The sequence below is a fragment of the Phalacrocorax carbo genome, chromosome 14, assembly GCF_963921805.1.
Source record: "Phalacrocorax carbo chromosome 14, bPhaCar2.1, whole genome shotgun sequence".
Classification (NCBI taxonomy): Eukaryota; Metazoa; Chordata; class Aves; order Suliformes; family Phalacrocoracidae; genus Phalacrocorax; species Phalacrocorax carbo.
The window spans coordinates 17979629-18001619 of NC_087526.1; the positions used below are offsets into that span (position 1 = coordinate 17979629).

At 44.1% G+C, this 21991-nt stretch overlaps 1 protein-coding gene across 2 annotated transcripts in view; it reads right to left on the bottom strand.

Annotated features, from left to right (window-relative positions):
* MMP24 (matrix metallopeptidase 24) overlaps nt 1-15501 on the bottom strand; it is a 47162-nt gene extending 31661 nt beyond the window's left edge. The window contains exons 1-4 of one of the 2 annotated variants that reach the window (XM_064465129.1): nt 15276-15501; nt 12935-13083; nt 6176-6292; nt 3803-4107 (exon numbers count right to left, since the gene is read on the bottom strand). In XM_064465129.1, coding sequence (XP_064321199.1) covers nt 3803-4107; nt 6176-6292; nt 12935-13083; nt 15276-15374 — 670 coding nt within the window. In that variant the 5' untranslated portion in view covers nt 15375-15501. Of the gene's footprint in view, nt 1-3802; nt 4108-6175; nt 6293-8060; nt 8690-12934; nt 13084-15275 lie in introns of those variants that run through there. The other variant, XM_064465130.1, reaches the window with a different exon arrangement.
* Nucleotides 15502-21991: the final 6490 nt, after the last annotated feature.

Genomic DNA, 21991 nt, shown 5'->3' on the forward strand with positions numbered 1-21991 from the left:
GAATTCTGTATCCATGATCCCAGCTTATAAGGACTGCTCCAGTTCAACCTCCTATCTGGTTTTGCACATCATCATCATCATCATCAATAATAAATAATAATATAATATAATATAATAATAATAATATATAAATTAATCTTTCATAGCTTGCTTATGGAAATGTCAGAGCAGGCAATACATTAAGATGATAAATCAGGAATCATTAATTGAAAGTACAGTATTACTTGGCTAAAGGGATTGTATGCATGAGTGGAATGGTAACTAATATCCTGGGAGAAGGAAGCTTCGTATTCACTTTGAAAGCCTATGCATGATCATTCTTCACAGCAGAAGACAACAGAAATGTTGGTGCACATGCCCCTATTACCATAATCTCAGAAAGACAACCGACAGCTTCATAGCTGTTCTGATTATACTAACAATTTTAAAGGACATGATAATGGCCATGCTGTCCACAAGGGGCAAAAATCAGTATAATAATAATAATGCAAAATGATAATATATAAATCCCAACTAATTTTCTGCTAGCTGGTGTGATAAAATTGCTGATGAATCCTAGCAGATTACCACAAAGCATCTTTACAAGATAGAAGCTTTCATCAATAGGATACATGACGTTCTCTGTACAAATCAGAGATGGCTGTTTTCACAGAAAGACCTGTTCAAATAATTTTTAATTTTTTCTGACTGGATGAGACTTCATGTGAAATGTTTTGCTTTTATCCATATAATTTGCACCGATAGTGAAGACTCCAAAACAGTTCTTCTGCAGGGTGGTAGCTGCATCCAAAGAGGGACTTACTGAAACTCTCCAGGGGCACAACACAGTAAGACAAATGTAGAACTACAAAAGCAAAGCTTCAGATCATACTGGTTTGTAACAAAACTATATGGACTAAATAGATCAGCCAAATATTCTGAGGACCTACGGCGCCAGCTTCAGCACCCTGCTCTGTTGACCAGAGATTCGCCTTTACAATTGTTGCAATGCTGAGAGAGCTTTGAGACAGATTGTTCTAATTTTCCCTTCAACTAATACACATTCTTGTCAGGAATGTAATGTTTTACATGGTGATATTTTGCAGGTTGATGTAAAGACACTATGGCTATTTTAAGATTTCTATAATCATTGAATGGATGCTAAATGACCAAAACAGTTCCTTTTTTGCATATGAATGAGAGCTTTGCTACTGATCTACTGGTAGGGTATTTTTATTCTTTCACTGAGAGACCTCTTCAGTTCCCCAACAACTCCATTGCCCCAGAATACATACCATAAGGACAAGCAAGACCACGTTTGAAGAAATACTTCCTGTTAAAAAGACAATATTGTAATTGCTAACACCTTATTTACAATGAAAAAGGCACACGGTGCAGGAAACCTCTGACCAAGAGGACACTCTTTAAGACCTGTTAACAGCATTTCAAATAAAGCACATCAGACGTGAGAACCCGGAGCTAGTGAGGGCTCCAATGACAAGAAATTGTGAAACAGAAGGAAAAACCCTCCTAAAAAGGCCTGGATTGTTGGACATTTTCAGATTTGCAAACCAAGGCTAAGAACACAGGCAAAACCAAATTCCTCATATTTAACACTCACATCTATAATGCTCAGACTACAGGCATCCTGTCATCCTCAACACATGAAATTCCTTTTCTATCATCACAACTTTCCCCAGGTGGAGGGGACAAATATGACCCCACCATTCTCAACATCCTCACTGGTGACTTTTTAAAAAAGTTTTCAAATAACTGTGTTGCCCAGTCCATGCAGCACAGTTTTCTGAAAACCAATACACAAATGACATCTTCCAGAATGGAGATCTCAACTCTTCTATCAATTTTCACACTCAGAGTGCACACCAGCCCTTCAAATACCATTTATATGCATTTTGAGGACACTACTCATGACAGGCACTCAGCACACCAGAGAAATACATAATGGTTTTGAAAGAGCCACATGGATGCTGCATAAGGAATAGCTTTCATTTAAAAAGAGACTCTCTATTCATTGTATACATTGCTCTCAAACACCATCCCAAGAATTATACAAAGAAAACCCTCAAAAAAGTGATAATCTGTGTCAGAACATCCTACCCAACAGGAAGTTTTCCCCAGAGCCATCCCTGCTAGTCTTTAAGCTGCCTCCCAACCTTGCTAGGCTTATCATCAGAAGGAAGCTTTTTGTGCTGGAGAAAAGAAAACAAAACAACCTAAAACTTGTCAAAACCTTCTTTTCCACCTTGCTGTAAGGAACTTCTATCCCAGACACCAGCACTCCCAGGTCTCATACATGGGCTTACCCAGGAAGTCATATCTGGCACAAAGGCTACCCTAACACCCCATAGTTGAGATCAAATAACAACTAAGACTGAACTTGCACAGATCACTGATAAAGCACAAACACACCTAACTGCTGCAAAAGCAGCTCTCACAAGATAATCACTCAGTCTCTGACTGTCAATCCTGATCTTCAAGAGAAACTTATAAACTGTCCTCCAGCCACAAACCTAGGAATAAAAATTTATAACATTTCAAGATAGTAAGACTGCTTCTCTGCCACATTGTAACCTCCCACACTTTCCACACTACCTCCCCTCCACATCCCCCAGGCTATAATCTCTCTCTCTCTGCTTACATCTCATCTAGTCATTTAATCATGCCAGGGAACATTCCTTCTCTTTCCCTGAGAAGACAAGTATCATATCATTTCTGCTTTCCTACAAATTAGCATTCCCACATTGAACTTGCCAGCTCCATTTCCTTTCAAACATGATCTGATAGACTCTGACTCAAAACTTAGAGGGATTTTCTCAATTTGCATTCCATTTGGAAAGTGAGCTGACACTTTTAGGTCAGGCCTGAAGGTGGTTTGCATGCCTGAGAGCTTTTGCCCTTTTCAAACTATACTGTTTGGTCTAATGAAAGACATTACCTCTGCATACGTCCTTAGACATCATGGCCACAAAAATGCTACTATGTTTTTATACAGTTTAAAAATCAAGCCATATTTACATTCCAAGTAAACTTCTAATCTTTATAAAATGTTTCAAAACGTGATTTTGATTCCCTAAAGGTTTAAAGACACTTTGTTCTTCCCAAATCACTAAGACTGTAGAAGCCTGAGTGATATTTTGTGAGGCCACTGTAAATTCTGTTTTTCCAACTTAAACTTTTTGCAAGTCATCGCTATCCTCAATCACTTGAAAGTCTGTTTGAAAACAGATCAGAAAGTGCTCATTGCCATGAGAGAGTAAGATAAAGCTAGAAAGACTATTGCTTAATATCACAAAAACAGTTGTCCTAATCATCAGTCTTCCTTAACAAATCAGCCAGCCCCAACCTCTGATGGGAGGAATTATGACCTTACTCAGGCTGTGGGAAAACAAATACGGATCAAAACAACATTCAGATGTCTTCACTCTCTCAACTTTCTATTCACCATTACAACTAACTCTAATCGCCCTTGTTAAGTTTTCCATGAGATGTGGAGTTTATATTTCAATACTGTCTTGTTCACCTTCTCCCTCCCAGAGCTGTGGCTTCTGTAGCAACTATGGTCCAAATCTTGAGAAATGTAAAAAGCCAGCAGGCACACACTTCTGTTCACTCCTCAACATTCACATGTGCACAGAGGCATGCAGAGCCACAAACTTACTAATAAAATTATTTACCCATTTAAGACAAAATACATGTTTTAGAGAACATTTGAACCATTGTATGGGAGGTGAAAGCTCCACTAACCAAATACTTTCCAGTTGAAAGCCTTATCGCTGTTTTGAAAAATGACCTGTGCTCTTACCATCATGATTAGAATTTCCCAGGGTCCATGGCTCATCTGAATCAAAGTGAGTATCTCCTCCTATTCCTGGTCCAGGAAAGTAAGCATGAGCTAGGAATCCACCTTCTCCGTCAAACGGGGAACTGTCTCCATGGAAACCAGAAGCAAAAAATATCATAATATCTGCCTCCTTTCTGTCATTTTTAATTTCATGGTAAGGGACCTCTTCAAAGGTAAGCGGTGTCACTCTCTGCCAAACATCAAATGCCTGACGAATGGCTCTCCTTGTATCAATCTCGCCAACCTTGGGGGTATAGTTGTGTACACTGTGTGAATGAGAAAGAAGAGTTGTTTAAATTTGCAGAATACATTCAAGACTTATTTTAATTCCAATACATAGCTATATCTACACAGCTTCCATTTCCAAAGCATCTTTATTTTTTGCACACTACTTTGTGCATGCAAAGTTTTGCTGTTACAAATAAAGTTACCAACAAAACTACAGCCTGGATCTGAAGTCTACATTTATTAATAAGAATCTTCCCAATACTTTGGTTGATATTGCATTGCTTCCTAAAAACTTCACAACCTTTCAAATCCTGGTGTAGACAGCTAAGTAACTTAGTCTAAAAATGTAAATTACTTCAGATTTTCTCTGAAATTATCATGCAAAAATGGAATCCAGTGCATGAAAAAAACTGACTACTAAAATTCTTTTTGAGAAACAAATGTTTTAGTAAACTATACAACCTTATTATACAAACAGCTTCCTTCTCAGAACTACTCAAAATATTTAAGAGCTCAGAGGAGTGATAGACCTGCCAGTTTTGTGCAAGCCAGTCCATGGCGGCTGATGAGAGAGTTTGGCGGGGGTGTGTGTGTAAGTTCAGCTGCACATAAGTTTCCCATAATTGTAAACTTTAGCTTAAGAAGTGCTGTTCATGGGATGCTTTTTGTGTGTGCATATAACAGACTCAAGAGTTATTAAACTTGGCTTGGGGAATATGAAGTATCTGTGTCAGGGAAACAACTTTTAGTCTTTAATGAAACTGGCTCAATTTAATATAGTGACTGACAGATGAAAGACTCCGTAACATATTCAGTGGTAAAACAAGGTATCTATCACTTGAATGGCACAGTACAAATACTGAGATTGGAAAGTTAAAAACTACTAGTTTGACAATGGCAGAAGTGAAACCACCTGCCAACCTGCTTCCTGTGGTTATGCACATGCTTAAGATATGTTTTATTTATACGATTATATACCAGTTTTCCCTAAGGTCCAGAGAAGGCTAGAAGCAGGATCTGACTCTCAGATCTTCACATACAGAAGGTGTCCCTTTACTATTTGAGTTAAAGGAATTATTTTTTGGGGAAGCTTTGAACAAGTCCCCAGAACTAGTCCCTCCTCCCAGTCTCTGCAGTCCCTCACTGTTACTTGAAGAATCTTCCTCCTCCCTTCTCAGAGCTCTCAGCAGAAGCAACAGAGTGCCCCAGCCCCTGATTCACTTTCCCTTCACAGCATCATATCTCCTCCTACACATTCTGGCACCTTCCCCATGCTGGTCACTCATATTTCTACCTCTTCACGACAGACTTACTTTCTGTCCCAGCCTTGCTCACACATACCGTCTCCTTAATGTCTATATTCTAATTTTTAATTATTTCTAATTAATTAAATCTAGTTTTTATTCCTCTGCAACCTCCTTTCCCCCTCCAAAAAATTGAAAAGGATATACTTTCAACTAGAAGGGGGGTTTAATTTTATTTTGAAGTGACATTGTTATTGTCAGAAACTTCCATTGGCAGCTGCCTTTCAAAAGCTAAGGGCCTAAATGACTCAAACAAAACACATCTCTGGGAAACAATTGTTGCCATGTAACACTCATTTGACATATGTAGCCCACTTCACATATTGCCTCAGCAGGCCTAAGTCTGGACAAAAGCAAGAGTTCTACTACATGAGCAAAAGTAAAACCTCTGCAAAAATAAATATTCACTAAAACATTGCAAGTCAGTAGAGTGAGAAAGCATCACGCCTTTAGACAATGACGTTCCTTCTGCTTTAATGGTTTGTTAAAGAAAACACATGACCTCAGGGTTAGAGCCTTAGATTTCTAAGCAAACAGACAGGGTCTTACTAGGATTTTCCTGCCAAAATTACACAAGTGATGGCTGGGATTTAGGTGATCAGTTATTTTCTAATTGACAACAGACTCTTCAGCTAATCCAGTGTTCCTAAAGTATTCCCCTACACCATGTTCTGAGACTGAAAGCCTCAACTAGGCATTACAGGGAAAATCCAGTTTCTAAAAGTGCTTACAAAATTTGCATACCAAACAAGTACAGAACATGTTTTCTCTTAAACAAAAAGGGGCAGGGAGGGAGCTATACCTGTAGGTTATATGCTTCTGCCTCCACTTTTGTCCAGTTAGTGCATACCGCTTTTTCCTCCGGCTATGGCGTAGGTGGGGATGATCGGGAACTCCACATCGAGGCTTCTTCATCCACCTGGAAGGGAAGGAAAGAAAAAGAAAGCTAACAAAAGTTTGGAAAAGAGATTAAAAAGAACTCAGGGAGTGACTGGAGGACCTCTGACGGATGCCCAGTGCAGACACCAAGAAGGGCTCATTTTTCTCTCTCTTGGGTTTACCCTCTTTGCACAGAGCTGAACACCCCACCTCTGCTGGCAATCCACATACCTCAGCACACCAAAAAGAATTATTTTTTCCTTTTGGAAACACAGATACCAGATCAGGTGGCTCTTATGCTTGTCAAGAGCTTAACAATGGTAACACTACAAAAGAGACCCAGATCAAAATTGCATGTTCGTGTGCACTGGCATCAAACTTTCTTATCACCTACTCTATCCAGCCTCCATTTTTTAAAGTGCCCCAAACCAATAAAGAAAGCTCCAATTCATAACTTACTAGATAAGACTGAGCAAGTGCAAGTGTAACCCTCCCAGATAACAACTAAGGCTTTCACCTGTAACAACCAGACAGATTACTCCAATCTGCGGGTCACAGTCACCAAATTCTGTTAGGTCCTCCCCATAACCCTTCACTCTTTTGATGTTACTCATGATGTAGGAAACTCTTGCCTCTATGGCCAAGTGAACTGGAAGAGCAAAGGATGCTGTGCCTTGTACCAGGATCCATGCACTATCATCACAGAAGTCAGGTTTCCTCCCCTACCTTTGTTACCCCCAGGCTTAACGGATCTTTTGCTTATTTCTTGCACTAGCTTGAAGGTGGTCAAACACTGGCACATTTTGCCCAGAGAAGTGGCAGAGTCTCCATCCTTGGAGGTATTCAAAACCCAACTGGACATGGTCCTGTGCAACCTGCTCTAGCTGTTTCTATTTGAGCAGGGAGTTGGAGTAGATGATCTGAAGAGGTCCCTTCCAGCGTAAATGATTCTCTGACAAGGAGAGATAGACTGTACTCCAGAATACTATCTGGCTTGTTGGTGTGGGCACATTCCAGAAAAGTCAGAAGTGGCACAGAGGAATGAATCTGTCCCATGCAGCAGCAGGGGAAAAAGGAGACAGGGACAGAAACAGAGGAACTACTGCTACTGGTCTCCAAAGGTCCTAGCACAGCAACTTTCTGTCCCAGTCATGTTCTTTAGGATTTTGCAGTGCAGGCCAGGACAGCAGACCTGGGCCCAGGAATAATGGAAGCAGTCCCTGGCCACAGCCTCCAAAGCACACTGGCACTGCCCTCAGCCTCCTGCTTCAGCTGCTGCTGGGGACATTGCCACTGGCATTCTTCAGACATTTTATGCATTTTTTTCCACTTACTCTGATGGCAAAGGCAAGTGTCCACTGTGACACAATGCCTTAAGGCACTGTAGGACATGGAATGCAGAAACATGCCACTGCCTGGTCACACACGAGAGGAGGAGCATTGTAGCAAATCCTGACAGATTGCTCAGAGAGGACTCCAAATTCTCTCTGCTCTTCTCAGCAGGGCTTCCCCCAAATACCTGCCTACCTTGGGGACAACTTTTGGCCTCCAAATGCAGACATTCCTCCATCAGCTGCAAGCAGCCAAAGGCAAGTAGTCCATATGTGCCCATGTGCTTGAAACACTAAACAATGTTCATCTTATCTATAAAAAATATTAGGCCCACACCTTCAGGATGGGAGTTTCTTCCCATCACCAGAAGATGGTTTACAAGACTTCTTTCCAGGACACCTTTTAAAGAAAAAACAAATAGACAGACACTCTGCCTTGTACAGCCTCATAAGAACGTTCTTTCACAGCACACATACCTGCTTCCCAGTTCAGGCAGTCAAGCAGCTGACCTTTCCTTAGTCCACTTGCTAGTTGTAAAACTACAGGTGCTTACAAATTTCAGTGCAGTCATCTGTCATCTTCTCCCCACCAAGAACAGAGCAAGTAAGAGTTGTTATACATATTGTACTGTACCTGACGAGAACCCAAGCTATGTATATAAAGATCTTCCCACTGACATTACCTTACATCTATCAGTATGGTATGTCTTTCAGAAATCTGAACAACCTGTGGAAATCAGATCTGTCTTGCCCACACAACTGCTGCCACCTTCAAAGAAAAGAGGTACATCTAAAATTTGCTTTTAGAAAAGTCATATTAATTCAACCTCAATACAGTTGTGTTTTGTTGAGTGTCCTTTTTTTTGTGTTCTTTTGCATTGCTTCTACCATTTTGCTAGAGATGCTAGGCTTACTGTAGCCTGGATTCTAGGTATTTCCTGAGTATTTTTTTTAAATTCCAGTCATATGAGACAGTACAGAGTTTTTTGCATAACCTTACATAGCTGTAGTGTGAATTAGGTTTTCATCTCTTGAGCTTCATGAGAACTCCAATACTCTGAATATCACCATCATCAGGCCCAGATTACAGTCAGAAAATGACCTTCTCTTTTATCTTTACTAGTATCATCTAGAAGACAAAAAGGTAACAGGGGAGTGCTACCAAACCAACACAGATGCGTAGGACAAGTCACCAGGACTCTCCAGGACAGTGCTAGCTATGCTGACACACTAGCAATACATCGCCAAGTCCCTCACATCTCAACATCTGTTTCATGTATGAACACCAGCTTCCCCTTCCCAACACCTGCCTTATGCTGAGCAGGCTGCAGGAAATCAGTGCCCACACAGATTAGTCCCATGCTGTCAAAGCCAATCAGAGCCCAACTACCTGGTTACAGGTAGGCAGTACCCAAGTTGTTAACAGCCTGTGCTAATGTCAAGCTGAGAATATTTATCTGGATCAGTTCCCTGATTCAATTTACTTCCCAGACATATGGGCCCTAGTCTAATCACATGGGCCAGGGTACAAGTCCAGCCATCTCTTCTTTTCTCAGCAGGGCAATCTATGGCAAAATAATCACAAAGCTGTAACTTGCTCTGCTGATGCTTTTTGACAGTCATTCTCTACTGAGCAGTTTGGATAATCCCTTCTGTGTTCTAGGGGATTTATAAAAACATACCACATCAGAAACAACAACAAAAGACAATTACTTGAAGCAGGATTCAGATACTTATGGTTGCTTCCCCCCTCCCCCCCACTTCTGTTTTTAAAATGGGAGCAGCAATAACACCGGATCATCAAAATTTATAGTCAGCCCTGTTTATGCATAGACTATTGCATTCCTCCAGCTGCTTGGCATGCAGAAAACAGGTAATTTAAAAAGCAGTGACATCCAGCTGTTGTCCAGATACCGCTGCCTTCCCCAGTTCAGGCTCCAAGCCTTCCACAAGACCCTCCTAAATAGAGGAAGCTGTCATTCTCAATAGCCTACTATGGAGTTGGTGGGACTGGTATCTTTAAACACCTGTGTTGTGCATCCCAAGGTGAGGACCTACACAACAGGCTCAAGACAATGCACAAGGCACTTCAAACACAAGTAAGACTATTTCTTGGTTCCCTCCAGAGCCATGTAAATGATTATGAAAAATAAAATAGTCACCACTTTTGTCAGGTGCTAGCATGCCTGGCACACTCCCAGTAGTATATCCTTGCATAGCTGCTGAGCAAAATTAAAATTTAACCCATTAGCTGCAAGCAGACACAAAGTTTGCTGAGGCACTGTCAATTGCAGGGTACAAGGAGGCCGTTTTACATATTCTCCCCTGCTTTCCTTACAGGAAACTACATATCCTCAACCTGTTACCTCAAGGCAGCCCCTCTGCTGAACAGACCCCAATCCCACCTTCCTTTAGGTTACCAGTAAGCAACACCAGTAGTGGTGTTCCTTCCCATTTCCCACTCCCACTGGCAGTGCCCGCACGGTAGCTTTCACACACTTGGGTACCACTATTGGAGGAATGAACAAGCTCGGGATTTGGGGGCGTGTGAGGAAGGAGATGAAAAACTATAGGCTTCCATAATAAGTGTAAACAGAATATGCACAATTTGTTGCCTAATAAAGAAACCAGAGAAAATAATAATTTTGCAATCTAACTGATTCCAAAGTCACTTTAAAGGGACAGAGCTTATGACACTGACAGAAGTGACAGAAAAATTCATAACTGCAATCTCAAAACTCGTAACACTGACTGAAATAACAGCTTAGCAAATGCATGAGTAAGTCAGAGCCCTCAAAGCCAGCCTGCCTTGCCAGCTTGTCTTTTGCTCAGCTTTCACAACCAGGTCTGAGGAAGTGACAGCCCAACAAGGCCCAGCCAGACATGACCCTTGTCGTGGTTCAGCCCCAGTCAGCAACTAAACACCATGCAGCCGCTTGCTCACTCCCCCCACTCCTGTGGGATGGGGGAGAGAATCGGAAGAGCAGAAGCAAAAAAACTTGTCAGTTAAGAACAGTTTAATAACTAAAATAAAATTAATAATTATTATGATAATAACAATAATGATAATATAATTAAAAAGAAAAAGGAAAAAGGGAAAAAAACAGAAACACAAATGACAACCACTCACCACCCACCGACTGACGCTGCCTGTCCCTGAGCCACGATTGCCGCTTCCCTCCCCCAGCCAGCCCCTCCCAGTTATCATACTGGGCATGACGTTACATGATCTGGAATATCCCTTTGGCCAGTGTGAATCCGCTCTCTCAGCTGTGCCCCTCCCCTCCCAGCTCCTTGTGCCCCTGGCAGAGCCTGGGAAGCTGGAAAAGTCCTTGACTAGTACAAGCACTGCCCAGCAACAACCAAAACATCGGTGTGTTATCTCAGCATTGCTTCCATACCAAGCCCAAAGCACAGCACTGCACCAGCTGCAGTGAAGAAAATGAACTCTATCCCAGCTAAAACCATGACACCCCTCCAACTCAAAATACAGGCTCACTGCTAACGGCAATTAGGACCTCTTTTTCCTTTCATGTAATTTCCAGGTAGATACTCCTGCTCCACTCTGCCATACAACATATGGTCCTACTTATTCAGGACAGATGGAAGTAGAGCAACTGAATGTGCCTGCAAATCACACCCACATTTGGTTGCAGCTGAGGTTTCAAGCCTTTGGAGACGTGAGTTTCCGAAGAGGGAACCATCTAGGTTTTTCACCCATCAACCTTTGGGTGTTCATGCACCAGTCAACCCCTGCCCATACATAAATTCAGTAAAACATGGGCAACACTCTCCTTTCCTCCAGAAAAATACTTTTACTTACTAAAGTGGGGATGCCCACATGCGGTTTTCTCCCTTCCCCTGTCACCCACAGGGCAGCAGAAGCACCTCCCTAACATTCCAGACTAGCATGCCAATATCATTGCCCCTTCTTTCCCCACCCCATTCCAACTCATAAGCACCCCGGCTGCACATACACAGAACTGCACATACACAACCTTGCTCTCTGGCTCTTCTGCAGCAGCATTGACCCACAAGCTGTGTTGTTAATGGCAAAGAGTTCTTGGATGTAAAATCCCTACTTTTAAAAAGCACTTAATTTTCAACTAATTTGAAAAGCAAACAAAGAGGATTTCTCTGTCCCTCAATGGAGAACAAGGGGCTTTTCCTGTGAGCTAGGGGAGGGAATGTTACGTTCACTGGAGAGGCACTGGAGAGTCCAGGATGATACCCTCCTGCCTAATTCACTAATTTCTTCTGTTTCTCCCTCTTCTTGCAGTCTGGAAGGTCTGAAGAGTCTGAAACCCCTTTGTTCTTCACACTATTTGGTTACTTTGTGCCCTCTCCTTTTATGCTACTGTGTCCCTTTTGCCAGCAGAGTGCTATAATAGCGGAGGTGAAGAACTAGGCAGAACACACTCTAGAAGTGTCTGCTAATGCAATAAGGTAAAGAGAAAACTCTCAGGCAGGGCCTAAGCAAGTTCTATTATTTGTGCTTTCTTTTTTTGCTCACCGTGAGATGCTTCTTTGTCCTAGAAAGCATTAGTAAGATCTTATCTGAATTCTGCTTTAGTCAACAGATGCTCCCCTAGTCCAGACCAGACAGATTCAGCTAATACATGACATCCAGGCAATCAGAAGACAGGAAGCCAGTCAGGTAGCAGCAAACACCATTTCCACACCACACTTTGCAATACACACTGAAGAACAGACTAAAGGCAACAGCCTTCAAAGAACAAAGTCCCTCCAGCCTAGGTGACTTAGACCAATACTTCCGTGCTATCAAGACACTGATCAAAAATAACAAATAACACATGGTCAACATACAGCAGAGAACATCTAATGTTCAACAAATGGCAACTATCAACAGCTAAGTAGTCTTGACTATCATCAGACTACATCAACTCACTTCAACTCAGAACTATAGATCACCACAAACAGCATCTATGAAGATCCACAACTCCGATTCACTAAGAAATACATTAGAAGCCATTTCTGGAGTCAGATTTTAACCTAAATCAAGACAGAAATGGAAATAAATGAAACTCTTGATGTTCTCTGCTTTCAGAAGCTCACAGGATTCACACTTTGCCTGCGCACCAACAATGGGAATCTATGTACAAAGAACAACATTTAACAAGAGCTTCTCCTCACACTCACAAACAGCTCTGCTGGCAAAAAGAAAAGGTGGAGCTGTCCACGTGTTTTTGTTAGGGACACCTAACAAATAATCAAGACTTCTCTGGCTGAGTCAGTCAAATATACCCCTTCTTGTAGCTGGAAAAATTATCCAGGTAATATGACAATGTGTTAAAAAAGGGTAAGACAAAATTAGCCTATGTTAATCTTACTCAATAGTTGTCTGGTCCAAAACTCCTGTTACTGGGATCCCATAAAACTGTTGCATAGTGGCAACTGCGGACTGCACAGCTTTTCCCAACTGCAAGGCAGACATTTGGCTGTCAGATGGAAGTAAGTAGCCATACGTTTTTAACCAGCCCTGAAAAAGAAAGAAACAGATGGTAAGATGAAATGGTAAGTTTTCAACTTAACAGATTAGAACATTTCCTCAAAGGAAGAAGTGATAAACTAGCCCAAAGAATTCAGCCACCTCACTTTTTTTGGCAAGGGCTGAAGACCCAGCTTAATATTACCTGTACTGACATGACAATGCAGACCTGCCAATTAAAAATGGCTGTCATCCCTACTGAGTAACTGGGGCAGACTTACTTAGTATTTTGGAGCACCAGAAATGCCCAAGAAGCTCCGTCCTTGTTCCAGAGACCACCTGTGCATCCTGTCACATTGCCATCATCAGATTTCTCAATCCCCACAGCAGCACACTCTCAATAACCCACTGCCCACCACCTACTGCCACCTCTGGACCCTCAGTCCAAGCAAAGACCTTAACAGGCACGGGCAATCCCCACAAACACAGGTTCAGCTTTACACTTGCACTGAGCACAGGGATACTTCTTTCAAAAAAACCCAAAAAATCCAACCCCGAAAACCCACAAATAAACCACAATGAAAACCCAAAAAATACTCTCAGAAAGTTTGCAGGGACTCTGGTTAGATGGAATTTTCCTCTACTAATAGCAGACATCTAGCAAATTGTCAGAACAGGAGAAAAGCCAGCTTTCCTCAAGGAGATTTATCCCTTTTCTCTGTCTTCCTCCCCCAAAATTCAGACTTAGAAAAAACTACACCAAACTTGTCAAAATGCTAAGGAGAGCATTTTCAAAAGCATCCGTTAATTCAGGATTTCTTTCCTCCTGTCTCTTTCCCCCTATTTTGATACAGTAAGAAAAAGGAATACTAATTCACCATTAAATCTAAATGCCATTAAAACCTGAATGAAGGCTTGCTTTCATAAACTTTTCACCATAACTTTTAATGCAGACACACCAGTGTTTGTTCTGGCCAATACTCCAGCCCTCCGATTCAATGCTTAGACCAGGGTTACTATGAGACTGAGATATATCCTGTAAACTTTTTCCAGCCACAAGGACAATTCATCTGACCCACAGGACAGAGTCTTCAATGCACAAGTGCTGAAGAATCATCTGCTTGCACTGCTCTCACATTGGCAGCCCAGTCACTTCGAGCAGGGGGGAGAGGAATGGCATGTCTTCCCTTAACCTAACACAGCAGCAGGAAAGGGGATCAACTCAGGAGGAGCATAAGAGGGAGAACAATCCCCACTTCTTTATGGCAACAAGAAGATACCAGAACCCATTGGGAAGACAGAAAGGCCTTGCTTCCAAAGCAGGAGAAAGAAGGTGTAAGACAACATCTGGGCAGGGCATATTAAAGTTGACCAAGTAAATGGACATACAGTGCTACTCAACACAAACATCACCAATGGCTCAAGACAAAGCCAAGCTGCAAAACTGCTTGGATGCCAGGCATTTACTACTACTACCCTGGCATCTAGTGTTAGCCTCTGACAAACACGGACCTTTGGACTGACCAAAATAAGCTGTCCTTGAGCAGCAAACGGAGAGCACACTAACCAAAACAGCTCTGAGTGGGGATACCCTCGCATATCCCCTTTCCCTCCCCGCCGGACTTGGAGGTGGCAGCGGGTGGCGGAAGGGGACACCACACGATGCCCGCACAGGCACTAAGAGAAGCCCCTCCCGGGAGCGTGATGCTCAGGAGCACAAAGGAGGGGCACGGCTGCCGCCCCCGGCCGGTCCCCAGCCTGTCCAGGCACAGGCAGAAGAGCTGCCAGCGACTACGGCCACACACACCTGAGCCCAGCCCGACAGCTGCCATCAAGACCGACCGCTTCGAAGAGCAGGACGACGAGGGCCGGCAGGAGGTGCAGGAAGGCTTCTGACGGACAGCAGCGCCCAGGCGCGGCGACGGGGCTGGAGCTGGGCGCGGAGGAGCCGGGGAGCCGCTGACCGCCCAGCTCTCCATCCCGCCCCTGGGCTGACACGATGCACAACCCAGCCCCGGGCTTCCCGTCCCCCCCACCCCAGTACCCCGGTTCCAGCTGCAGCACCACCGGCCTCGCCGTCCCACAGAGCTGCCCGGCCCCGGCCCCGGCCTCGGCCCCGGCCCCGGCCCCGGCCCCGGCCCCGGCCCCGGCCCCGGCCCCGGCCCCGGCCCCGGCCCCGGCCCCGGCCCCGGCCCCGGCCCCGGCCCCGCTCCGCCCGGCCCCACGCCCGCTCCCAGGCCTACCCGGCCGGTGCTCGTGTCGGCGGCGGCGCGGAGCAGCGCGCAGAGCAGCGGCAGCAAGGAGCCCGCCGCGGCCAGGCCCCGGCGCCGCCACAGCGCCATGGCAGCGCGGTGGGGCTGCGGCCAGCGCACGGCCCAGCGGCGCGGGCTGCGGCTGCGCGGGGAAGCCGGAAGTGCGAGGAGCGGCCGCGGTACCTCTTCCTCGGCTGGGCAGGGGTGGCCGCGGTGGGTCGGGGTTGCCTGAGAAGGAGCTCGGCGCGGCTCTGGAGAGGTGCCGCCGGCCGGCGGGAGGGCCCTGGCCGCGCCTTCCGCCGCGGGAGGGGCTCAGAGCCGGGCACCAACAGCACTGGATCGCCGTCCCTCAGGTTGTTTTCCATGCGCCCGCCTCTGGCTGCACGCAGGGAGAGCGCGGAGGTGCTCACAGTGGCCCCCGGCCCTGCCGCAGCACCAGGGCAGATGCAGGAGGGCCGAGGTCTTCCTGTACGGGCCTCTTCTCTCACGATGGCATTGTTACCTGTTCTCAAAGGTTCTACTCCCTGCCAAGGCTGCCTTGTGTTGTCTTTGACTGCAGCCTGGAGATCTTCAGCAGATGTGTGCATAGAAGCTGTAGGTGCAGGAGGTTGGCTGTATACACCTCATAACGAGCATGAGAAGAGGAATAGTGGGGCTGACAGTTTGTTGGCCTGTGGTCCTACCCTGAAGCTGTCTCAGTTTGAAAGGAGGTGGCTTTCTTCTGAGATGTGCACCCAGGTGGAGGCATGGGTTTCTGCACTACCTCAGAGAGACCCAAGGACTTTGTCACACTCTATTTCTCTCCTTTGTTTCACTTGGGACCAAAACTGATGCCTTGTGGTAACAGGTTGATGTTGGAGGAGGCTGTGGATGGCAGCCTGCCTAGTCCAGCCTCATTGAGTTCAGAGGGTCTGAGAGAGCAGTTGGCAGGCAGCACTTTCACACATGCTTAATAAATTATTTTTAACAGAGATTTTGGGTGGGGAGAGACACTGTGCCTGCCCCTAGGCGAATCTCTTGCTCTGTCATTGGCTTAACCAGACTGATGCCAGAAGCTTAAATTCTTTATCAGCTGAGAAGGGAGCACTGTGCCCACAGCCAGCCTGGAACACTGGGCAGTTTGGATGCCAAATCTGAGCTGTGCAACAGGCGTCAGTGCACTGGTGACATGCTTAGAGCTGGAGGAGTCACTATGCCTGGGAATTGCAGGCCAGAAGGTGCTGCTGCTCCCCCGGAGAAACAGTGAGGACATTGGATTTTAGAAATGCAGGACAGGGATTTAATCTTTTTTGTCAAAGCAGCTTTATGAACACACTCTGCTGCATTAATAGCCAGTGCTGCTCTTTCCCCTGCTGACTTAAGCTGACAGCAGCTCATCTCGCATGCTGCTGAGGCAGCAGCTACGCTCAGGATAGCCTGTTTGCCTTGCTTGCAGAAGCTGGAGGGAAAACCTCTTTGCCAAGACAAGCCAACTGAGCCCACCTGCCCTCCTCAATGCTGCTGATGCCAGGCCTCTTCTTTTTTTTTTTGCCCAAGGAGAGCTCAGGCTGTGATTTCTACTCCCTGCCTTGCTGTAGCAATCTTCCTTTGCCCGTGCCACTGCCATTTTGCCAGACCATCCTATTCGCCATCGCACCACATCTTTTTGGGAACTGGAGCAATTGTAGTGCTTTTTGCATACAATTTAATAGACTTAATAGAATAGAAATAGAATAGAATAGAATAGAATATTTTCAGTTGGAAGGGACCTTCAACAATCACCTAGTCCAACTTCCTGACCACTTCAGGGATGACCAAAAATTAAAGAATGTTATTAAGGGCATTGTCCAAATGCCTCTTAAATACTGACAGACTTGGGGCATCAACCACCTCTCTAGGAAGCCTGTTCCACTGTTTAACCACCCTCTCAGTAAAGAAATGCTTCCTAATGTTCAGTCTAAAACCCCCCTGGTGCAGCTCTGAACCATTCCCAGGCATCCTGTCCCTGGACCCCAGGGAGAAGAGATCAGCACCTCCGTCTCCACGTCCCCTCCTCAGGAAGCTGGAGAGAGCAATGAGGTTGCCCCTCTGCCTCCTTTTATCCAAACTAGACAAACCCAGAGGCCTCAGCCACTCCTCAGAGGAAACGCCTTCCAACCCTGCCACCAGCTTTGTTGCCCTCCTCTGGATACGTTCAAGGACCTTCATATCCTTCTCAAATGGTGGGGCCCAGAACTGCACACAGTACTCCAGCTGAGGCTGCACCAATGTTGAATACAGTAGGATAATCACCTCTTTTTACTCGCTGGTTATACTGTGTTTGACGCACCCCAGGATGCGGTTTGCCCTCTTGGCTGCCATGGCATGCTGCTGACTCATTGAGCCTGCTACTGACCAGCACCCCTAGATTCCTTTCCGCAGGGCTGCTCTGCAGCCACTCTTCTCCCAGTTTGTACTCGTGCCTAGAGTTACTCCATTCCAGGTGCAGAATCCAGCATTTGTTCTTGTTAATTTTTATGCCGTTAATGATTGTCCAATGCTCCAATCTATCTAGGTCCCTCTGCAAGGCCTCTTGTCCCTCAAGAGAGTCAACAGCACCTCCCAGTTTGGTATCGTCAGCAAACTTGCTAACGGTGCATTCAACTCCTGCATCCAATAGGATTGAGCCACGAGGAACAGCGCTGGTGACTAGTGACCAGTCAGATGTAACCCAGTTCACTACAAGCCTTTGGACCCTGCCATTCAGCTGGTTCTTCACCCAGTACACCATGTACCTGCTCATCCCACAGTTGTCCAGAAGGATGCCGTGAAGGACAGTATCAAAACCCTTACTAAAATCCAGAAAAACATCCCCCATCCTCAGGGATGTCAACTCAAAGCCTTTGGGGAATGACAATGTCTAACTGCATATTATTCAACTCAGCCAGATCCAGCAGCTCAAGGATCCTTTGCCTGCATCTGTGCACTGCTGCAGCACTCCTAGTTGAACAGAGAAAAAAAAATCTAGTGCTCGGACATCCTCCAATTGGACAATCGACACAGGCAATGTCACCACAGCAAATACATCACTATGAACTGATTCTTCCAACAATAGAAAATATAATGCTTATGCAGTGTTGTACACTGAACCCTCTATTCTACTCCCTTTACCTGGGGAAGGCACTCCATATAGTGATTGTGTAGTAGCAACCTGTGAAGCTGAAGAGGCTTGAAGAGGTTTAACAGATGTGAGGTTTCTAGATCCCAGGCTGGAACTATTTGTAGACAGGTCCCTGTATTATCTGAATGGCAGCTGTGTTATGGGTTATTCAATTAACTATGGTGAGTGGAGTAGTCGAGACCTCACCGCTCAGTCCAAAGGTGAGTGCACAAGCAGCAGAATTAATTGCATTAACAAAGGCCCATCAGCTGGCCAAAGAAACAACTGTAAATATTTATATGGATTTTCAATATGTATTTGGAGTATGCCATGCTACTGGACAGTTATGGAACCTGTGTGGTTTTATACTTCTAGTGAAAGTAAAACATCAAATGGTCCTCAAATTTCTGAACTGTTAAAAGCAGTACAATTCCAGAGAAACTTGCTATCATTCATCAGCCAGCCCATACCAGCAGAAGGACAAAAGAACAGATAAGAAATAGTCTAACAGGTATTGCCACTAAAGCCACAGCACGATGGCCGTATGAACCACTGGGCTTACAAACAGTCCAATGGTCCAATCTGATGTTGCCTGCTCCTGAAAAGATACATTTGACTGTTCCTGCTGAAGAAATTGACTCTAGGAAAAGGTATGACGTGACAAAATATTCCCAGGGAATACGGAAAGCAGGTATGGAGAACCTTCCTATTTTACCAAAGCAATACCCAATTCCCATAGCAAAAATGCATCACAATCTAGGGCATTTTGGGACCACTACACTAGCCCAGACAGTGCTAAAAATTGGTTCACGCCAGGAATTTATGCTGCAGCCAAATAGGTAACTGTGTCTTGCATGCACTACGTTTAGCCTTAATGATTTTTTATCAAGAACCTCAACAAACAACAAAACTGTCTCCCTATGAAATATTATTTGAAAGTCTTTGAAATTGTTTTTGGGCATCCAGATCAAGTGTACTGAGATGGGGTTAACTTTCTTCATAGCAGCCCTTGCAGAGTGCTCTCATCTCTTCCACCTTTCGAAGAAAGGTTCCCAGCAAATTACAAGCTTGTTCTTTCTGTTTCGGGATAAGGGTGCCCTCCTGTGCAGTAACATGGAACAGTGAATGTGTTTAACAAGCTAGACTACAAATGTAATCTAAATCATTTACATTTCGTATTCATGTAAGCTTCTCTCTCTGTAAGAGATTTAAGAGCCTTGTTTCTCCTATAATACTATATAGAGTCTGCTTACCAGGATCGTAAGGCATTTTGTGCTAAACAGAAAGATGAAGAAATTATAGTTAGGCATGTTTATTGAAGGAAAGAGGTTGCTCAGTACAGATTAAATTTTTAGGGGAGTTTGATGCGGCCTTTTAAGAGCATGCACAGCTAATAATCGGTGGACCTTGTTCTCTGGTCAGGTCCATTTGGTAGAAAGCATATCCTGCCTCCAACGCAGTGTCCTAAACATCAAGTGCCTGCCAAACTTCGCAAAATCCTGTCACAAATCATGAAGTTGTTAAACCTTCTCATAACCTATTTATTTTTTACATTTGAAAAAATGCCCCTTTCTCAAAAATGGATGAATTATTTTTTCTAAAACTGTTTTTAAAATGATATTTGGAGGGAGAATTTAATCTCAAATATTTAAAGTGTGCTATAATGACAGCAACTGCATGATAGTTACATTGAGAAGCACTTTGTAATATTAACTGGATATTGCTGTGAGCTCCATCTATATTGAAAATGACATAAGTAAAAAAGGAAAATTCATTCTCTCTCTCTTCTTTTTAATCTTAAAATGCTCCTTCAAATAGGTTTAATTAAATTTGTGTCTATAAGAAAACTTTGCTGGGCTATCAGGCTTGTGATTTAATGGACGAATTTCTGTTTAAAAAGATTAACTTTACCCTGAGACTTCGGTGAAGGCTTGGCTCATTGTGCTCTGCGGTAGGAGTACATTTCAGAGCTGTGGGCTTTGATGGAGAGCCGCCTGCTCTCTGCTCCGCAGAATGCCTCTTGGGGGAATGCTCACCACAGTACTTTAGATGGCAACCACTTCCAGAAAGCGTAATGGATGGCAGAGCAAGCGGTGAGATAGTTTGATCCATGCCATTTTGAAGGCTTTAAAATTGCTGACCTTACAACAAAATTACAGTTGGGTTTGGTTTTTTCCCCCTTCCCCTGTGTAGAAAATGGCATGCAAGTGTGCTGTGATCTTTAACAGAAAAGCTTGCAGCTATGCGTCCTAGAGCTTCTGTGGAAGGAGAATTTCCTGTGTATAGTGTGTCTTGGTGAGGACAGACACGTGGATCCCTGCCATGGAGCTGTTGTCATGTGAGAGATCATGCAGCAGAGAAACGGTTCTGCTTTTAGAAGGTTATAAAGTTCTGTCTTCTGTCTCCATCTGGACAACCAAGTGTGACGAGGAGTCTGAAGTGATGCCTTGTGCTTTTGTAGGTATTCCAAAGTTGGTTTTAAAATTGCTGATCTAGGGCCAGTTGTGCTGTCGCAAGAACATGTGATGAAAGTCACCCTATGACTGACCATCTCCTGTGCGGCCACGGCTACGTCGCTAGTGCCCTCTCAGCTCTGACACATCTGCTAAGTTACAGACACAAAGGTGACTGCGGTGCTGACATGTCTTTTGGGTTTTCCTTGGTGCACGGTGTAGAGACAGAATTATGTGAGGTTCGTACGCCTGCGTTGCAACAGTACTGAGAAATTTTGCTGACCTAAACACAAAATATACTCGCCTATTTTTTAGTCAGATGCCACTGTTAGAAAACTAGCATTTCACTCATGCATAAAAATGTTATTAAAAAGTAAAGAAGCTAGGCTTTGCAATGTAGACAGACACCCACCCATCTAGACTGGATGGATAAATTTTATAGTTGTTTTTTGTGACTTCTAAGGCTTCAGCTTCAAGTGCAAAGGGTTATCAAGAAAACAGTATTAATCAAATTTATCCAATTCTGCAAACCTTTCCTATAATACTCTGGCATCGTATAGATCTTCATAGTGTGACAGACAGAATTCATTTTTGGGCTTCCACTCAGAATTAATGAGGTTATTCTAAATTTGCATGGGTAAAATCTTCATACTGCCTCATGCTGCAGTACCTGCCTTAGTATGCAGAGAGGTAGATGTATATACACACATTCATCCAGTTTATTTCTTTATATTTAGACTTACAGGGCATAAAGCTTAAGATCTAGTATTTTTAATACTTCAATAGTCCTAAAATGTTCATAACTATAAAGGTAAATGGCCTATAAAATGATATGCTTAGCATCTTTAAGGGAATAATGTGCTTAGAGATCCAATGAAATAAGAGTAAATCTGTCAACATAAGACCTACTTTAGAGAATGTGAAAATTTCCATGAAGTTATTTTTTCTACAGAATATCAGGAAGGCTGTTATTCAGTTAGCTTAAAAGCCCATTAGAGAGATGTAAGGGAGTGGGGGGAGCCAAATATGCATTTTAATTACTCAGACATCAGTATGAAAGAAAACCTTATAGTAATTGGAAGAATAATATAGCAAACAGCAACAAGACAAAATATATATGCTATAATAGATACAGG